General features: G+C 41.8%; 1 protein-coding gene across 2 annotated transcripts in view; it reads right to left on the bottom strand.

The window, feature by feature from the left end:
• The window catches only part of LOC121571762 (neuromedin-U-like), a 23,806-nt gene continuing 3,941 nt past the window's right edge, over positions 1-19,865 (bottom strand). The window contains exons 1-7 of one of the 2 annotated variants that reach the window (XM_041883426.2): positions 2,549-2,735; positions 2,291-2,337; positions 1,516-1,569; positions 1,387-1,413; positions 1,197-1,247; positions 833-907; positions 1-227 (exon numbers count right to left, since the gene is read on the bottom strand). In XM_041883426.2, the coding sequence (XP_041739360.1) occupies positions 195-227; positions 833-907; positions 1,197-1,247; positions 1,387-1,413; positions 1,516-1,569; positions 2,291-2,337; positions 2,549-2,621 (360 nt within the window). In that variant the 5' untranslated portion in view covers positions 2,622-2,735 and the 3' untranslated portion in view covers positions 1-194. Of the gene's footprint in view, positions 228-832; positions 908-1,196; positions 1,248-1,386; positions 1,414-1,515; positions 1,570-2,290; positions 2,338-2,548; positions 2,736-19,865 lie in introns of those variants that run through there. The other variant, XR_006001757.2, reaches the window with a different exon arrangement.

Genomic DNA, 19,865 nt, shown 5'->3' on the forward strand with positions numbered 1-19,865 from the left:
CAGGAAGACACTACAATCTGCAATGCAGTTATATTTATCTCCAATAATTTATTTCTCAAAAATATCAAGTCCATTGCCAGAGACCACTGAGGATGCTGCTTCTGGCTGTCCCTCAGTCTGCCATTTTGTGCTCAATGTTCAGGGGGGTTGCAGTGTGCTGGTGTCTTCTGTCCAGTTATTCCAAAGTCAGATTTTTACATCACACCATCAGGGACATCCCGGAGCTTCTGTGTAGCAAGGAATAGAGAGAACCTCAGTCCTAGTTTGTGGCATTTCTTGAATTGTCTACTTTGTCCTAACTTTTAATTATGTAGATTCTAATCAGGGGTAGTATATACTGTATGTCTAAAGTACATATTGAGCCTTGCGGACTGGCCACAGAAAGACTGTGGTCCTCAACCTCTAAGAGAAAGGCACTGGAGAAGCTTTCACAAACTCTTGAGCTTCAATCAGAAAAGGATACACAGACACTGCTGACCTGCAAACCAATATTTAATTTCAGAATTGGTTAAAATGACATTAAGGTTAGGGTTAAGGGTTTGGTTAAGGTCAGGGTTAAGGGTTTGGTTAGGGTTAAGGGTTTGGTTAAGGTCAGGGTTAAGGGTTTGGTTAAGGTCAGGGTTAAGGGTTTGGTTAAGGTCAGGGTTAAGGATTTGGTGAAGGTTAGGGTTAAGGGTTTGGTGAAGGTCAGGGTTAAGGGTTTGGTGAAGGTTAGGGTCAGATTTAGAGTTTAGTTAGTCGTCTTGCAGGTCAGCAGTGTCCTTGTAGTCTCTCCCGCTTCAATATTGATATTCTGCTAATCATCAGGGTTGAAACGGCACAGGGTCCTTACCAAAAGCATGTGCTGCTTCTTTCTCCTCTGAGACAGTTTGGGTGACAGGCGCATCAGCGGGTGCACTGAATGGGACTAGAGAGGAGAATGCCTGTTAGATTCCAATCACATTGAATTACTAAATAATCAGATCAATGAAACATAACAAATACAGACTAAAGACAAAATCCCATACTGTGCCGTCCAGGAAATCCAATGACACTGTTGCTTATATGCCACATTGTATGTGATGTGAACAATCAAAAATAACATGGTTGTTTAAGGGTGTATACATGGTTCTAATTTGCTCTCAGACATAATTCACTAACATTCTGAAGCAATATTGAAATACAATTTGTGCACCGAGGAGTGTTTCTCTACTTACCGCATGCTCTACAGAGTCTACCGAGTTGTCCTTTGAATAGTGAAACAGGAACTGACGAAAAGAGCATATACAAAGTCAACACTGTTCCAAAGACAATGAATAGTACGCCTGCAAGTTTACCTCAGTATTTTGAGGAATAAGGTATAAACAAGTATTTAGGAATAGGGTGTGATATTGTTGAGGAACTTACTCTTTTGAATACATTCTGAACTTGCTCCTGTGATGGGGAGAGGGACAGGGAGAGAATAATTACACTGGCGTCAGAACTGCTATCGTATACCATCTGATAAGATTGAGTCATACGGTAGCTAAGCCTTACCTCATTCTGATCCCTCCCCATCATATCACCAACATCAGTCTGGATCCCAGGACCCTGCAGCAGACAAATCAATGGTCAATGATAAAACGCAAGTATATAACACATCACAAGGCACTAAACCTAAGCAAACATAAAAGCTGTTGTACATGACATCCACTGTATACCTATTGCAAAGTAATGATCGTGTTTCAGTCATCGGCGTGTCTAGTTGATAGGAGTGGGTGGAAGTCCTATATATTCTTATCCCCCTCCAGTCTGATTTAATTTACAGTGACTCACTTGTGTCCGCAACCCCCTCACCACGTATAACCTAGCCCAGTCACAACAAGTAACAAGAAGCACCATTTAATTTGGTTGGAATCACCTGCTGACCCCCAATCAGACACAGATGAGATTTCTCCAGTGGTGCAAACAAAGCAGATAACACTAATGCCGTCTGTGACCAGAACTCTCCTCTGATGAATGCAGTAGAGGACTGAGATGTTTAAACAGTGAAAGATTGACACACAGATACAGACAGAGTGATACATATTCAAGGGATGTATTGATTGATTTGGGTCTAGAACACCTTCATACTACATTTTAACACTTTGTCTCTGGTATCAGGTAAGGAAATGTAGCCTTGTTGTCAATCTAATAATTCATTCATAAGTAATTAATAATTAATTTAAAATCAAATTTCACAATATTTGTTCGAATTACACAATTGCCTTTTATTTGCACTTTTCATGTATAGGCATGCATAAAAAAACACTTAAAAAACAATGTCCCATACCCTTCTGAAAGCAATTCCATGTTCACGCTCTTTGTACGGACTAGCCTCTATAGAAAGAAAAAAAGTATGTTTCAAAAGTATAATTTTTTTTATTGTATCAATCTATAACATACAATAAATGCATGTAATAGCCAACAACAATATAAATAGCTAATTCAACAACAACAAAAATCGATTTCAGATTTTAAGAAGACAGATAGCTTAAGTTATACAGAAATGTTGAAGTTAATTTAAATTATATAAATCATCTTCTCTCACCTGTCACCTTCCAACATCCAAGGCACCAGACCAATTGAAGTAGGCAAAGTTGTTGCAGATAAGAAGCGCTCATCTCGAGCTATGAGATTCTAATGCGCTTTGGTGAGGGTATATGCGCTCTGTGTGTGGTTTGGTGGTGTTGCGGGAGGAAGTCTTGTTATATTGCCACGTCAGGTCACAGAATTGAACCCTACTGACTTTCTCATCCGACACAATTATATAGGCTATAACTTTGATGGAAGAAGCATAATCTCCTACGCAGAGGTGACCAATTAACGTCCCACTGGTCTCCTTGGTCATCATCTGAGTGTTTGTGCGCAAGTCCCCTCTCCCTCGTCATTTTGAACGGTTTTAAGATATATTTAGATATGGAAAATAAATCAAAGAAATCCATCAAAAACAGGATATCAACCAAATATCGAAATGAAAGTTATACAACTCGTGTCAAATATTTTTCCAGTGCACTTGATTATAGGAAATTGTGATGAATAATGACCTCGTGATGTTCAAGTTCATTGAAAACCATAAACAACCAAGTAAATGTCACATACAGTGCTTTCGGAAAGTATTCAGACACCTTCACTTTTCCCACATTTTGTTATGTTACAGCCTTATTCTAAAATGGATTAAAAAATACAAATCCTCAGCAATCGACACACATGACCCCATAAAGACGAAGCGAAAACAGGTATTTAGAAATTTTAGTAAATGTATTCAATATAAAAAACAGATATACCTTATTTACATAAGTATTCAGACCTTTTGCTATGAGACTCGAAATTGAGCTCAGGTGCATCCTGTTTCCATTGATCATCCTTGAGATGTTTCTACAACTTGCTTGGAGTCGACCTGTGGTAAATTCAATTGATTGGACATTATTTGGAAAGGCACACACCTGTCTTTATAAGGTCCCACAGTTGACAGTGCATGTCAGAGCAAAAACCAAACCATGAAGTTGAACGAATTGTCCGTTGAGCTCCGAGACAGCATTGTGTCGAGGCACAGATCTGGGTAAGGGTACCAAAAAAATTCTGCAGCATTGAAGGTCCCCAAGAACACAGTGGCCCCCATCACTCTTAAATGGAAGAAGTTTGGAACCACCAAGACTCTTCCTAAACCTCGTCAAACTGAACAATCGGGGGAGAAGGGCTTTGGTCAGGGAGGTGACCAAGAACCTGATGGTCACGCTGACAGAGCTCCAGAGTTCCTCTGTGGAGATGGGAGAACCTTACAGAAGGACAACCATCTCTGCAGCACTTCACCAATCAGACCTTTATGGTAGAGTGGCCAGACAGAAGCCACTCTTCAGTAAAAGGCACATGATAGCCCGTTTGGAGTTTGCCAAAAGGTACCAAAAGACTCTCAGACCATGAGAAACAAGATTCTCTGGTCTGATAAAACCAAGATTTAACCTTGGCCTGAATGCCAAGTGTCACGTCTGGAGGAAACCTGGGACCATCCCTACGGTGAAGCATGGTGGTGGCAGCATCATGCTGTGGGGATGTTTTTCAGTACAGAGTACAGAGAGATCCTTGATGAAAACCTGCTCCAGAGCTCTCAGGACCTCAGACTGGGGCGAAGGTTCACCTTCCAACAGGACAACAACCCTAAGCACACAGCCAAGCCATCGCAGGAGTGGCTTCGGGACAAGTCTCTGAATGTCCTTGAGTGGCCCAGCCAGAGCCCGGACTTGAACCCCATCGAACATCTCTGGAGAGACCTGAAAATAGCTGCGCAGCAACACTCCCCATCCAACCTGACAGAGCTTGAGAGGATCTGCAGAGAAGAATGGGAGAAACTCCCCAAATACATGTGTGCCAAGCTTGTAGCGTCATACCCAAGAAGACCCTATGCTGTAATCGCTGCCAAAGGTGCTTCAACAAAGTACTAAGTAAAGGTCTGAATACTTACGGTATGTAAATGTGATATTTCCGTTTTTTTATTTGTAATAAATTAGGAAAATTTTCTAAAAACCTGTTTTTGCTTTGTAATTATGGGGTATTGTGTGTAGATTGATGAGGAAAAAACAAACATTTTAATCAATTTTAGAATAAAGCTGTAACGTAACAAAATGTGAAAAAAGTCAAGGGGTCTGAATACTTTCCGAAAGCACTGTATCTGTGTGTGTATCTATTTACAATTCTTTTCAATCTGTGATCTTGAGAATGAAATCTGTGATTTTTTTGAATTAAAATGTGTCATCTACATTTACATTTTTGTCACTTAGCAGTCGCTCTTATCCAGAGAAACTTACAGTTAGTGCATTCATCTTAAGATAGCTAGGGGAGACAACCACATATCACAGTCATAGTACAAATAGCCTACAGTTTTTCCTCAATAAATTAGCTATTAGCAAAGTCGGTGCTGGTAAGAAAAGACAAGGACCATGGTTATCTTAAGAAAAGCATGGGTGTTAGTCTCATTTGCCTCTTCTAATCTCACCTAACTGAAGCTACAGTTGAAGTCGGAAGTGTACATACACTTAGGTTGGAGTCATTAAAACTCGTTTTTCAACCACTCCACAAATGTCTTGTTAACAAACTATAGTTTTGGCAAGTCGGTTAGGACATCTATTTTGTGCATGACACAAGTAATTTTTCCAACAATTGTTTACAGACAGATTATTTCACTTAAAATTCACTGTATCACAATTCCAGTGGGTCAGAAGTTTACATACACTAAGTTGGCTGTGCCTTTAAACAGCTTGGAAAATTCCAGAAAATGATGTCATGGCTTTAGAAGCTTCTGATAGGCTAATTGACATCATTTGAGTCAATTGGAGGTGTACCTGTGGATGTATTTCAAGGCCTACCTTCAAACTCAGTGCCTCTTTGCGTGACATCATGGGAAAATCAAAAGACCTCAGAAAAAAATTTGTAGACCTCCTCAAGTCTGGTTCATCATTGGGAGCAATTTCCAAATGCCTGAAGGTACCACGTTCATCTGTACAAACAATAGTACCCAAGTATAAACACCATGGGACCACGCTGCCGTCATACCGCTCAGGAAGGAGACGCGTTCTGTCTCCTAGAGATGAACGTACTTTGATGCGGAAAGTGCAAATCAATCCCAGAACAACAGCAAAGGACCTTGTGAAGATGCTGGAGGAAACGGGTACAGTAAAACGAGTCCTATATCGACATAACCTGAAAGGCCGCTCAGCATGGAAGAAGCCACTGCTCCAAAACCGCCATAAAAAAGCCAGACTACGGTTTGCAACTGCACATGGCGACAAAGATCATACTTTTTTTTTCTGGTCTGATGAAACAAAAATAGAACTGTTTGGCCATAATGACCATTGTTATGTTTGGAGGAAAAAGGGCGAGTTTGCAAGCCGAAGAACACCATCCCAACCGTGAAACACGGAGGTGGCAGCATCATGCTGTGGGGGTGCTTTGCTGCAGGAGGGACTGGTGCACTTCACAAAATAGATGGCCTCATGAGGAAGGAAAATGATGTGGATATATTGAAGCAACATCTCAAGACATCAGTCAGGAAGTTAAAGCTTGGTCGCAAATGGGTCTTCCAAATGGACAATGACCCAAAGCATACTTTCAAAGTTGTGGCAAAATGGCTTAAGGACAACAAAGTCAAGGTATTGGAGTGGCCATCACAAAGCCCTGACCTCAATCCTATATAAAATTTGTGGGCAGAATTGAAAAAGCGTGTGCGAGCAAGGAGGCCAACAAACCTGACTCAGTTACATCAGCTCTGTCAGGAGGAATGGGTCAAAATTCACCCAACTTATTGCGGGAAGCTTGTGGAAGGCTACCCGAAACATTTGACCCAAGTTAAACAATTTAAAGGCAATGCTACCAAATACTAATTGAGTGTATGTAAACTTCTGACCCACTGGGAATGTGCTGAAAGAAATTAAAGCTGAAATAAATAATTCTCTCTACTATTACTCTGACATTTCACATTCTTAAAATAAAGTGTTGATCCTAACTGACCTGAAACAGGGAATTTTTACTAGGATTAAATGTCAGGAATTGTGAAAAACAGAGTTTAAATGTATTTGGCTAAGGTGTATGTAAACTTCCGACTTCAACTGTACATGAATGTCAGTGTTGTCTGTGCACATTTAATATTTAAGTGTAATTTTTCAGTCTTCATTAGTTTGACCCCAGAGAATGACTGTGATTGCTGGGGCCGGTTTCCCTATGTAGGTGTGAAAGGTGACTGTGTGGGTCGGTGGATCGAGTTTCACCTGGAGACAATATTCCAGAGAGGCTGGGGATTTGCTGTACCTGTTCGATTGACCATGGATGGAAAATAGGGCAGAACACTCAAGGAGACCCAGACCCCCGCCTTGGAAAATGTAAAACACAACCACATGTAACTTCTCCATGCTGTCTGTTTAGTCTATCCTAATTAGTAGTTATGAATGCTTATTACATCCTATAACATCCTGCTTCTGACAGAGTCACTATGCTCTATGATGGAAAAACAAAAGATTTTGCAGTTAGAATTCAGCTTTACATATCCTTACTGTATGTGCTTGTCTTTGTTCTAGGTTCCCTGAGCAGTGATTCTATGTTGTATCGACAATATTATACTCAACAAAAATATAAACGCAACATGTAAAGTGTTGGTCCAATGTTTCATGAGCTGAAATAAAAGATCTGAGAAATGTTCCATAAGAACAAAAAGCTTATTTCTCTAAAATGATGTGCACAAATTTGTTTACATCCCTGTTCCTGAGCATTTCTCCCTTGCCAAGATAATCCATCCACCTGACAGGTGTGGCATATCAAGAAGCTGATTAAACAGCATGATCATTACACAGGTGCACCTTGTGCTTGGGACATTAAAAGGTCACCGCTCTCCGCTCCAGACCTCCAGTCCGCCTTCGCAGTCCGGTCCGGCCCGTTCCTGCTCCTCGCACCAAGCCAGTGGTGCGCGTCGCCAGCCCGGCCCAGCCTGTTCCTGCCCCTCGCACCAAGCCAGTGGTGCGCGTCGCCAGCCCGGCCCGGCCCGGCCTGTTCCTGCTCCTCGCACCAAGACAGTGGTGCATGTTCCTAGTCCGGTTCGGCCCGTGCCTGCTCCTCGCACCAGACCAGTGGTGAGTGTGTCCAGTCCGGCACGGCCTGTGCCCGTTCCAACGGTGCCTTGTCCGGCACTAGTCAACAGCTCCAGTCCGGAGCCAGAGCAGTCCGCTCCACCAGTGCCTGATCCAGCTCCGGTTCCAGTCAGCGGTTCCAGTCCAGACCCAGACGTCAGCCCCTCTCCAGGTTCGGGGTCTCCCACACCAGGGTCCAGACAGGGCTTGGTACTTCGTGGGAGGAAGGAGAGGGCAAGCAGCGCGCCGAGGTCCAGACCAGACCAGGGGCGCAACAGGGAGGCGGAGAATCGGTGGTTGTCACGCCCGGAGCCGGATCCGCCGAGGCGGAATGCCCACCCGGCCCCTACCCTGTTATGTTTATGTTGTGCGGTCGGAGTCCGCACCTTTGGGGGGTACTGTCACGCCCTGACTCAGGGGACGCTTAAATGTTGAGTCAGGGTGTGTATGTTCTATGTTGGGTATTTCTATGTTGGTGTTCTATTATGTGTATTTCTATGTTGGCCGGTGTGGTTCCCAATCAGAGGCAGCTGTAGCTCGTTGTCTCTGAGTGGGGACCATACATAGGCAGCCTATTGGCACTAGTGGGTTGTGGGATCTTGTTCCGTGTTAGGTATGTTGTTTGTGTACCTTGGACTTCACGTTTCGTTTCTTGTTATGTATGCATATCACGCTGCGCCTTGGTCCGTCCCGTCTATAAACGAACGTGACATTACCTGACTGCATCGTAACTGACTTCAGTGGGCAAATGCTCACCTTCGATGGCCACTGGCATGCTGGGGAAGTGTGCTCTTCACAGATGAATCCCTGTTTCAACTGTACCTGGCAGATAATAATAATAAATAAATAATAATATGCCATTTAGCAGACGCTTTTATACAAAGCGACTTACAGTCATGCGTGCATACATTTTTGTGTATGGGTGGTCCCGGGGATCGAACCCACTACCTTGGCGTTTCAAGCGCCGTGCTCTACCAGCTGAGCTACAGAGGACCAGATAGCAGACAGCATGTATGGCATAGTGTGGGCGAGCGGTTAGCTGATGTCAACACTGTGAACAGAGTGCCCCATGGTGGCAGTGGGGTTATTGTATGGGCAGGCATAAGCTACGGACAACAAACACAATTGCATTTTATCGATGGCAATTTGAATGCACAGAGATACCGTGACAAGATCCTGAGGCCCATTGTCGTGCCATTCATCCGCCGCCATCACCTCATGTTTCAGCATGATAATGCAATTCCTGGAAGCTGAAAATGTCCCAGTTTTTCAATAGCCTGCATACTCACCAGACATGTCACCCATTGAGCATGTTTGGGATGCTCTGGATCGACATGTACGATAGCGTGTTACAGTTCACGCCAATATCCAGCAACTTCGCACAGCCATTGAAGAGGAGTGGGATAACATTCCACAGGCCACAATCAACAGCCTGATCAACTGCGAAGGAGATGTGTCGCGTTGCATGAGGCAAATAGTGGTCACACCAGATACTGACTGGTTTTCTCATCCACGCTCATACCTTTTTTTTAAGGTATCTGTGACCAACAGATGCATATCTGTATTTCCAGTCATGTGAAATCCATAGATTAGTGCCTAATTTATTTATTTCAATTGATTGATTTCCTTACATGAACTGTAACTCAGTAAAATCTTTGAAGTTGTTGCATGTTGCGTATATATTTTTGTTCAGTGTAGAAAGGACACTTCAGTACATTTCAGAGACGAGCCTCAGAGACAGGTGGGGCATATTTATACCTCTAATAAACCATTGTATTGATTTGCCAACACTGTAATATGGATTGAGGGACCCACTACAGCCAACCCAGAGGCATGGATGAAAAAGGGGCTTAGGTGGTGACCTTGGCAGGGGGCGTGGCAATGGGCGCGGTCGGCCCATCGGTGCAGCTGAATTGTAGAGAACATTTTGGCGGTGTAGAGACATGTTTGCATTTTTAAGCTAATTTCCTGCAATTCTTTGCATTTTGCCATGGCTTATGCTGTGTTATTTTGCTCAAACATAATAACAAAATAAATACTGCTAAATTAATTGTTTTTTGAATTTTCATTCTCCCTGACTGTTTAGCTTTTATTTCGGTGATTGTAAATTCTCAAAGATAATATTATAAAAAAATATATAGGTCCATTATCTTTTCTATATACTTTATATCTGGTTTTAGTCGTTTAAGTTTACACGAAAAGCGTTTTCCATCCCAAAATGTATAAAAAAATATATATATATATTTTGCACTGTTTGCACTTAGGCAACCCGAAATAATGCTTAGGCATCCCACCCAAGAATTTAAATGGCAGAAAAATCCATGGGTGTACTGTCTCAGATGGCTTGACCCGCAGCATTGATCTGCCCCCTGCATTGAACCAATTAGCCCATCTGATTCTAATCCCTGCTAGCCAACAGGAACCTTTCCTGTTCAACTTTGTTGATGGCTCCAACTGTTCCCACAGGAAACTCCAGAGAGATTCCACACATAAAGCTAAAGCCTCACATGAGAGTGATAAAGGGAGAGATAGAAGGCTATACAGAGAGAGAAAGAGAGAAAGAGGGAAATAAATGAACTGAGAAGCAGAGAAAGAAATGCCAAAAAGGAGATAGGTGGAATGAGAGAGAGTGCAGCCACCTGATAGCCTATGCTCATATTCCCCATCAAGGGGGAACCTTGTTTTGTATGAGCATCGCTGAGACTGTGTCAGGGTCTGAAGAGTCCTCTAAAGAGGGACACCATCTATCTCAAAATGAGCCTCAGAACAGCACATTGGCCCGGACGCTTTTAAATGGCCTCTTCATCACTAGTTTCCTATTTTTTCTGTTGCTGTTCTTTTCAGGGCAATCACACTAGACAGTCAATGATTACAGCACTTATATATGCATGAAACTCTGCATATGCATGACATCCTGCATGACTATTGACAGATGCACAGACACAAGTGTTTATGACACTGAACTCATCCCTCCTCTGTTAGATGAAAGCACACTTGTTCCTTTGTAAATATCAGAATACCTATTAAACCAGGGTTAGGGTAAATTCCATTTTAATTCCAGTCAATTCCGAAAGCAAACCAAATTCCAATTCCACATTTTTCTCATTGAAAGTCATTGAAGAGAATTCAAATTTCAGTGTGCTTTCTGAATTGACTGGAATTGACATGGAATTGATCCCAACACTGCATTAAACCTGGTGATTTTTGCATGATGCAGGGCAGTGTGTGTGTGTTTGTGTGTGTGTGTGTGTGTATGTGTGTGTTACAGTGAGTGAGAGCAAGAGAGTGTGTATGTTTGTTTTTCTGTCAACACAGAACGTGTGTCCTTGAAAGGATGTGTTTGTATTGGTGTGAGTGTATCGCACTGTTGTGCTCTCTAGTAACGATTAGGTAAGCCTTCCCTTGGGCAGACGTGTCAAACAGCGAGCGACCAACAGCTGGGGGAGAGATGGATGCACAACAATACATAACCCAAAGTAATGACCAAACCCACTTCAGGGAAGGACGTAAAGGACAGTAATGCACCTCTTCCACAGTGCTGTAACCCAACACGCTGATGTTAGGCTGCATCTGGAGTCCCTCATTGGCCATGGGCCTTTATGGACCTATGGGGACGGCTGAGGAGGTTTTGCCTCAGGCACTCCACTGGAATCTCCCATGAGGATACCCTTTCAGTTGCATCTACACCACTATTTGATGTCATTTGATCCTGATCTCCTAAGCTCCCTCAGATGAGTAGTAAAAGTTAACATCACACAAACGATTGACTCATTCTAATGAGTTTCCTTAATCGTGTACTAATTATTGGCTCCCAATCTTTTAATTACCTGTGTTTCCCTCAGTACTTGAAAATGATGTTACAATATTCACCTCCCTCTCCCTTTCATTGCTCGGTATTAACCTCTGAGGCAGTAGAGAGTGTAAATGCCTACCTGAGTGAAGGTGTAAGGCCTTCAGCACCGTGTTAATTAGCCTCACAGAGAGACATGGCTATGAAGAGGTATGACGTTAGCACACAGCCACATGCCCAGTTCCAGGGATCCAATGAATCACAGTCAAATGTCAGGGGACACCCTAGAAGGTGTCAAATCACCTGTTCCTAGATTAGACGTTTTATAGGAATTAGTGGAACGTAAACATCATTATACGGGCATTATAGGGGGCAGCGTAATGGGGGCTGTCAATGCCTGACAGCAGGGCGCAGTAAACCCACAAATACTGCTCAGGATTTGTTTTTTAAACGTTTGATCCCCTTTTGACTGATTTCTTTCTATGAAAAGTGGTAAATGTGAGTGTCCATGGTAATAAGATTAAAACATCCCACTGTGGTAATTTAATGTTTGAATTAATATCCTTTAGAATGTTTTTCTTTCAGACAGTGAATATTGTTGTATTGACTAAATGACTCTAGTATAAACACACTATATCACAGCTGAACATTTAAATTGTCATACCTTAACTGATTTTGTCTTCCCTCTTTTGAAAGTTAGTGGGCAACAAAGCGCCATCTTGCACACACAATGCTGTGTAGTCTCACTGAAATGTGTCTATGAGCAAATTAGGTAGCATTTAATGTTTATCTAGTCATCTGTAGTTAAACTTTCATTAGTCACATAATCAACCACTTCTTCTGCCAAGTCACCACAACAAATATTTTATGCACAACACTAACTGGGTTGACAGTACGGGTCAGGCTGGACAGGGATGGGCCAAATCTAGATTTTATGATTTAGTTTATTGACGATGATAGAACTTCCTTCCAGGAATTTAACACTGTGATGCTGTGGTCGTGAGTCTGTAATAGATTGACTAGGTTTGTCATCCTAGCCCAATCAATGACAGACTTCTCTCGTCAACAAAGGTCATATTCTCAATTTATGCTGGATGACTCGCTAGGATGAAACCTACACGTCTGTTGATGACTCAGTAGATTGTCTTACAACCAACCGCAAAAAAGGGTTTAAAATGTTTAATGAGAACGAAACTGGAATAAGGCTGTAAAGGACAGGGTGCCATCATGTGGTGTATAATGGTAGCAGACAAACCTCTTCTGTATAGATTCAGATAATGAACACGCTGAGAGTCCTGAACGAGCACTAGTGTCTGCTTGAGCTCTGATGAGACTTGCCAAGTGTCTCACCAAAGCAGAACAAGTGCACGTTCATTAAAATGAGGGACAGAGAATGCTAACCAATTAATTAATTATTATTACTCTAAGGCTGCGTTCACACAGGCGGCCCAATTCTGATCTATTTTCGACTAGTTGGTCTTTTGTTTTGACCAATCACATCGAATCTTTTCACGTCAGATCTTTTTCAGAGCTGATCTGATTGGTCAAAAGACCATTTAGTGGGGAAAAAAATCAGAATTGGGCTGCCTGTTTCAGTCTTCCAGAGATTTGAGACTGGGACAGAGGTTCATCTTCCAGCAGGACAATGACCCTAAGCATACTGCTAAAGCAACACTCAAGTGGTTTAAGGGGAAACATTTAAATGTCTTGGAATGGCCTAGTCAAAGCCCAGACGTCAATCCAATTGAGAATCTGTGGTATGACTTAAAGATTGCTGTACACCAGCGGAACCCATCCAACTTGAAGGAGCTGCAGCGGTTTTGCCTTGGAGAATGGGCAAAAAGCCCAGTGGCTAGATGTGCCAAGCTTATAGAGACATACCCCAAGAGACTTGCGGCTGTAATTGCTGCAAAAGGTGGCTCTACAAAGTGTTTTTTTGTGGTAGGCATTTTGTGTAAATGAAATGATACAAACCCCCCAAAAATCAATTTTAATTCCAGGTTGTAAGGCAACAAAATAGGAATAATGCCAAGAGGGGTGAATACTTTCACAAGCCACTGTATGTCAGCAACGCATCACAACAGGAAAACTGGGCTTTTACTGAATTTAGATTAAGCACTACTGTGTGATTTCTATGCAGATTATATCAAAATGGACCATGTCGTTTTGCCCTGAGGAGGTTGAGATAGTCAACCCCAGTACAAAACATGTAGGCTGTAGACACAGACGTACACTCCCCTTCGTATTTATTTGGACACTGAAGCTAATTTTTTTAAAATTGGGCTCAAATGTTTTATATGAGGCGACAGTACAGAATGTCACCTTTTATTTGAGGGTTTTTTCATTCATATCTGTTTTAGCATTTAGAAATTAAAGCACTTTATATACTGTATCTAGTCCCCCCCCCCATTCGAATAATTCATATTTGGACTAATTCACTTATAGTGTATTAAAGTCGTCAAAAGTGTAGTATTTGTTCCCATATTCCTAGCACACAATGACTACGATATCAAGCTTGTGACTCTACAAACTCGTTGGATACATTGGCAGTTTGTTTTGGTTGTATGTTTTGGTTGTATGTTTTGCCCAATAGGAACTGAATGGTGAATGATGACTGGAGTAATTTTCATTCTAAGCGAGTAGAAATGTATTCTAAATTAATTCTGATAATGCATTGATTAAGACAAATCATGAATAAATCATGAATAATGATGTGTGAGAAAGTTACAGAGGCTACAACAAAACATGCCAACCTCTCACCATTACCAATAACAGGGGAGGTTAGCAGGGGAGCTTTGTGCCTCTGTAACTTTCTCACTCATCATCATCCATAATCATGGTAGCATCCACATTAATATAGAAGAAACATCTTCTATTCTTATTTAAAATAAAAGTGACTCCAAAATGACACAGGATTTAACATTTGTTTAACCTAATAGCAGGAATAGCACCATCTAGAGGTCAGAACCTGGTAATATCAGGATGTAGGAGGGACATAAACCTAACAACTTCAATGACTAATTTCTCTAAAGGGGGGGTGTTCTCTGTGGTAACTTGTATCTGTACAGGGTGAACTCTAAACTACTATATGCCAAAGGGTTTTATTGTCTTTAGGAATTCTGCCCTATTTGCATTGGTGTCATCTCCCACTCAAGCCTTTAGATCAGGGATCATCAACTAGATTCAGCCGCGGCCAATAATTGTATTTGCGGATGGTCAGGGGGCCGGAACATAATTACAAATCATTTGTAGACTGCAAATTGACTGCAAGAAGCCCAAACAGATATAATATTTGACTAAAACATAATCATTTCAAACCTTGCTTACATTTGTATCTGATCACATATATCTCTCTATTATATGCGTGGGAATACTTTGGAACAGATTTCCAAAATTAAAATCAATAGGAGCTGATTTGCTGGTGTTTTTAGTCTTTTATGTCCAACAATAAAAACATGTTTTTTTGCTCATAAAATAAAATAAATAAAATCTTAATTTGGCCCGCGGGCCGCCAGTTGGGGAACCCTGCTTTAGGTTACTGGCCCAACGCTCCTACTCGCCAGGCTACCTGCCGCCTATCTTAAGCTTATGCCTTGTATGTGAATCCATTCATTTTACAAAGTTATTAAATAATACGTTTTGCATTCACTACTCATTACCATTTCTTGATCTTTGTCAGCTAAACACATAATACTTGCTTGCACACTGCTACTCATCTTTATGGAGTCAGATAAAATGTTTAATGGACTTTGTCATATTAAATGCATAGACTTATTAAGGGTCGCATGTGAGGTCCTTCAGAAAGTATTCACATCCCTTGACTTTTTCCACATTTTGTTGTGTTACAGCCTGAATTTAAAATGGAAACTGAGGATGGATCAACAACATTGTAGGTACTCCACAATACTAACCTAAATGACAGAGTGAAAAGAAGGAAGCCTGTACAGAATAAAAATATTCCAAAACATACATCCTGTTTACAACAAGGCACTAAAGTAAAACTGCAAAACATTTGGCAAAGAAATGAACTTTATGTCCTGAATATGAAGCGTTATGTTTGGGGCAAATCCAACACAACAAATCACTGAGTACCACTCTTCATATTTTCAAGCATTGTGGTGGCTGCATCATGTTATGGGTATGCTCTTCATCAGCAAGGACTAGGGAGATTTTTAGGATAAAAATAAATGGAATAGAGCTAAGCACAGGCAAAATCCTAGAAGAAAACCTGGTTCAGTCTGCTTTCCAATACTGGGAGACAAATTCACCTTTCAGCAGGACAATAACCTAGAACACAAGGCCAAATATACACTGGAGTTGCTTACCAAGACGACATTGAATGTTCCTGAGTGGCTTAGTTAGAGTTTTGACTTAAATCGTCTCCAAAATCTATGGCAAGACTTGAAAATGGCTGTCTAGCAATGATCACCAACCAACTTGACAGAGCTTGAATACTTTTTAAAATAATAATATGCAAATATTATACAATCCAGGTGTGCAAAGCTCTTAGAGACTTACCCAGAAAGACTCACAGCTGCCAAAGGTGATTCTAATGTGTATTTACTCAGGGGTGTGAATACTTATGTAAATGAGAAAAACATGTTTTCACTTTGTCATTATGGGGTATTGTATACATGGGTGAGATAAAAAAAATATATTTTATCGATTTTGAATTCAGGCTGTAACACAACAACATGTTAAATAATTTGTGAAGGCATACAGCATATATGATACATTTTGCCCCACTACAGTAGCTCCATTCTACTTGTCAGACATAGATAATTTATACTGTATACTCGTTGTTGGGTTGGGATTGGGATTGGTGTGGGTTGTGGGGTGTCCATGCGAGGCTTTTGACAATTTATTTGGATACCTTGTGTCTTACTCATTGTTAGAAAAAAGTTAGGTCCAAATCGGATGTTTGGTACTATATTTATTGAATATTATATGAATCCTATCAATTAAAATTGCCAATTTGGGTGCAATCAATTAGCTTAATTTCTCAGAGATCAAATTATATTTCAACAAAATAATGTTGTAGGAATGCTAATCTTATCTGTTTCTAACAACAGAAACAATTTCAGAACAATGTGAGATTGGTGGGTGTCATGGCCTGCTGAAATGACATGGAACGACCCAGCCTCCTGTCAGAGGCAACCAGGTATTTGGCTAAAATATCCTGGTACTGGGTAAAGTTCATGAAGCCGTTGACCTTAACAAGAGCCCCAGGACCAGTGGAAGCAAAATAGCCTCATAACATCAAAGATCCACCACCATATTTTACAGAAGGTATGGGGTTATTTTCTGCTAATGCATTCTCATTTCGACACCAAACCCACCACTGGTGTGTGTGGCCAAAGAGCTCTATTGTCATGTCATCTGACCAAAGCACCGGATCCAATCCAAGTGCCAATGCCGTTTAGCAACCTCCAGTCATTTACATTGGTGAATGACATGAAAATAGAGCTCTTTGGAATGGTGGGTTTGGCGTCGAAATGAGAATGTTAAGGTAAACAGCATCATAAACTTTACCCAGGCCAAAATCATGGTTGCCTCTGCCAGGAGGTTGAAACTTGGCTGCAAGTGGATCTTTCAGCAAGATAATAACCCCAAGCACACATCAAAGTCCATAAATATTTTTTTTATTGGCCACAAAATCAAAATTTTGCAATGGCCATCTCAGTCTCTGGACTTAAAACCCATTGAAAACCTGTGGTTTGAATTGAAGAGGGCAGTCCATAAGCGCAGACAAAAGATATCAAAGATCTGGAAGGATTCTGTTTTGAAGGAATGGTCTAACATCCCAATGTGTTCTCCAACTCATGTAACATTTTAGAAAAAGGGTCAGTGCCGTTATCCTCGCAGGGTGAGGTATTGAAAGGTATTGAAAACAGGGGTGTCAATAATTTATACCCATTTACATTTACATCATTTAGCAGACGCTCTTATCCAGAGCGACTTACAAATTGGTGCATTCAACTTATGATAGCTAGTGGGACAACCACTTTTTTTTATGGGGGGTGGGGGGGGTAGAAGGATTACTTTTCTACTATTCCAGGTATTCCTTAAAGAGGTAGGGTTTCAAGTGTCATACCCGTACCTTTTTGAGAAAAAATATTATTACTTGTTAAACAAAATATATTTCTCTGAGCAATTGTATTAGTATAAAATAATATAATTCCCCTTTTTTTGTCTTTGTCTTTGGATCTCAGTGAAAGTGTTGAGAAATCATTTTCTAAATGAAATAATTGATATAAATGTAATATATCAAAGTGTCAAATCAATTACATTGCAATCACTGACAATCTAAATAATAACTATGTCAATGGCATTCTGCAAATCCAAACAAATCTTTCTGAACAAATCATGCAACCAAATAGACAAAGCAGCCTTGATTAGAGGGGATTACATGGGGCCAGCCCAACCCAGGTAGCTAAGCCTTCACTTCCTCCCTGAGAGAGAGAGAGCGAGGCCTGACCTCTGGGATTCAATCCAACCAACCGTAGCAATGTTTAGACAGTGTTTTTGTTTACCTACTACTACCCATGCACACTCTGTATTCTGGAAGCATCTACCTGTGAGGGTATCTACCCGGGCTGGTAGTGGTGGTAGTATGTTTTTAAAGTAAAACCTGTCATTTTATTTGAACATGGGAAAAATAACTAATGCCCTTAGAGGAAGTATAGCTGTCTTCAGCCACAAGCCATCTGTCAGCCCAGCCACCAGAGCTGACCGTGTCGTGTGACCACTCAGGGCATATCCCAACCCTGGCTAATCACCTCATCAAGTGATCACAGCTGGCAATTTGAGGCCAAAGAGGCGCAAAACCAACATGACTGTAGCCCTGTTTGAATCTCAAGCTCAACAACAAGCCCCTAGTTATGTTGTTTTCCTTCAGGGGGAGATGGTTATTGCATCTCTCACAGAACTAAACAAATGAGAGATTGTCTGGGAACAGCTTTCTCTTGTGTTAGAGTAGAGGAGGACTCCTTATTTTAGATGGTGTTTGAAAAGAACAAGTGATTTCTTGATACCATGGAGAAGATTGTTTCTTTGAATTGACAATTGCGCATTGAAGGTGACAATAGAAACAAAGTCTCTTGGGGCTGAATCCATAGTGAGAGTGGAAGGTTTGCATGCATATATAATACGCCATCCACACAACCGAAAGGTTGCTGGTTTGAATTCCTGAGCCAACTAGGTGAAAAATCTGTTGATGTGCCCTTGAGCAAGGCACTGCTGACCAGATGAGACCCTAAGAGCCTGTTCTCATGTGCTCTGCTATAAACTGTTCTTTCCATGACATAGCCTGAGCAGGTGAATCCAGGTGAAAGCTATGATCCCTTATTGATGTAATTTGTTAAACACACTTCAATCAGTGTAGATGAAGGGGAGGAGACAGGTTTAAGAAGGATGTTTAAGCCTTTAGACCAGTGGTCACTAACCGGTCGATCGCAATCGACTGGTCGACCTCCAAACCATTCCTAGTCGATCACCAAACATTTCTGTAAAAAACCCAACGATAAAGCCTTACGTTCCAATTATTTTTATTTGTTTCACGCTGTTGACGGTAGGTGCACTTGATTCACTAGCGCCTGGAAGTCTATGTTTGTCACGCCCTGACTCAGGGGACGCTTATATGTTGAGTCAGGGTGTGTATATTCCTTGTTGTGCTTTTTCTATGTGTGGGATCTAGCATGTATAGATCTATGTTGGCCGGTGTGGTTCCCAATCAGAGGCAGCTGTCGATCGTTGTCTCTGATTGGGGACCATACTTAGGCAGCCTATTGGCACTGTCTAGTTGTGGGATCTTGTTCCTTTTAAGGTTTGTTGTTCTGTACTACCTTGGACTTCACGTTTCGTTTAGTTTGTTGTTTTGTCGTGTTGTTTATTATGTTAATAAACATGTACGCATATCACGCTGCGCCTTGGTCTGACCCGTCATTAAACGTACGTGACAGAAGATCCCACCAAACAAGGACCAAGCAGCGTGCCGAGAAGGAGCAAACGCCTGGGACTCAACAGGAGGTTACATTAGTAGATGTCCTCCTCGGTTGGGGGAGAATTACGGAGGAGGAGGCCGTCCGTTATCGGAAGGCGATGAAGGAAGATGCCCAGGTAGGAGAGGAGAAACGGCGCCAACAGTGCCGACGACGGAGACCCGAGAGGCAACCCCAAGAATTTGTTTTTGGGGGGGCACACAGTGTGGAAGACGAGGCAGCAGGAGGCCGTTAAAGGGCGGATCTGCAGGTTAGGAGAGGAGGCCACCATGTTACGGGGGCTATTGGTTCAGAGGGAGCAGGAGTTATTCGGTCAGAGGGAGGCGCTACAGGAGGCTAAAAGGGAGAAGGAAAGAGTAGAGGCACGGCGAGAGGAGCTGGTTAGGCAGCAGAAGGAGCGGGGGTTAATAAAGGAACCCAGTCCTGCTCCTCGCACCAAGCAAGTGGTGCGCGTCGCCAGTCCGG

The sequence above is a fragment of the Coregonus clupeaformis genome, unplaced genomic scaffold (genome assembly GCF_020615455.1).
Source record: "Coregonus clupeaformis isolate EN_2021a unplaced genomic scaffold, ASM2061545v1 scaf0211, whole genome shotgun sequence".
In the NCBI taxonomy this organism is placed as follows: domain Eukaryota; kingdom Metazoa; phylum Chordata; class Actinopteri; order Salmoniformes; family Salmonidae; genus Coregonus; species Coregonus clupeaformis.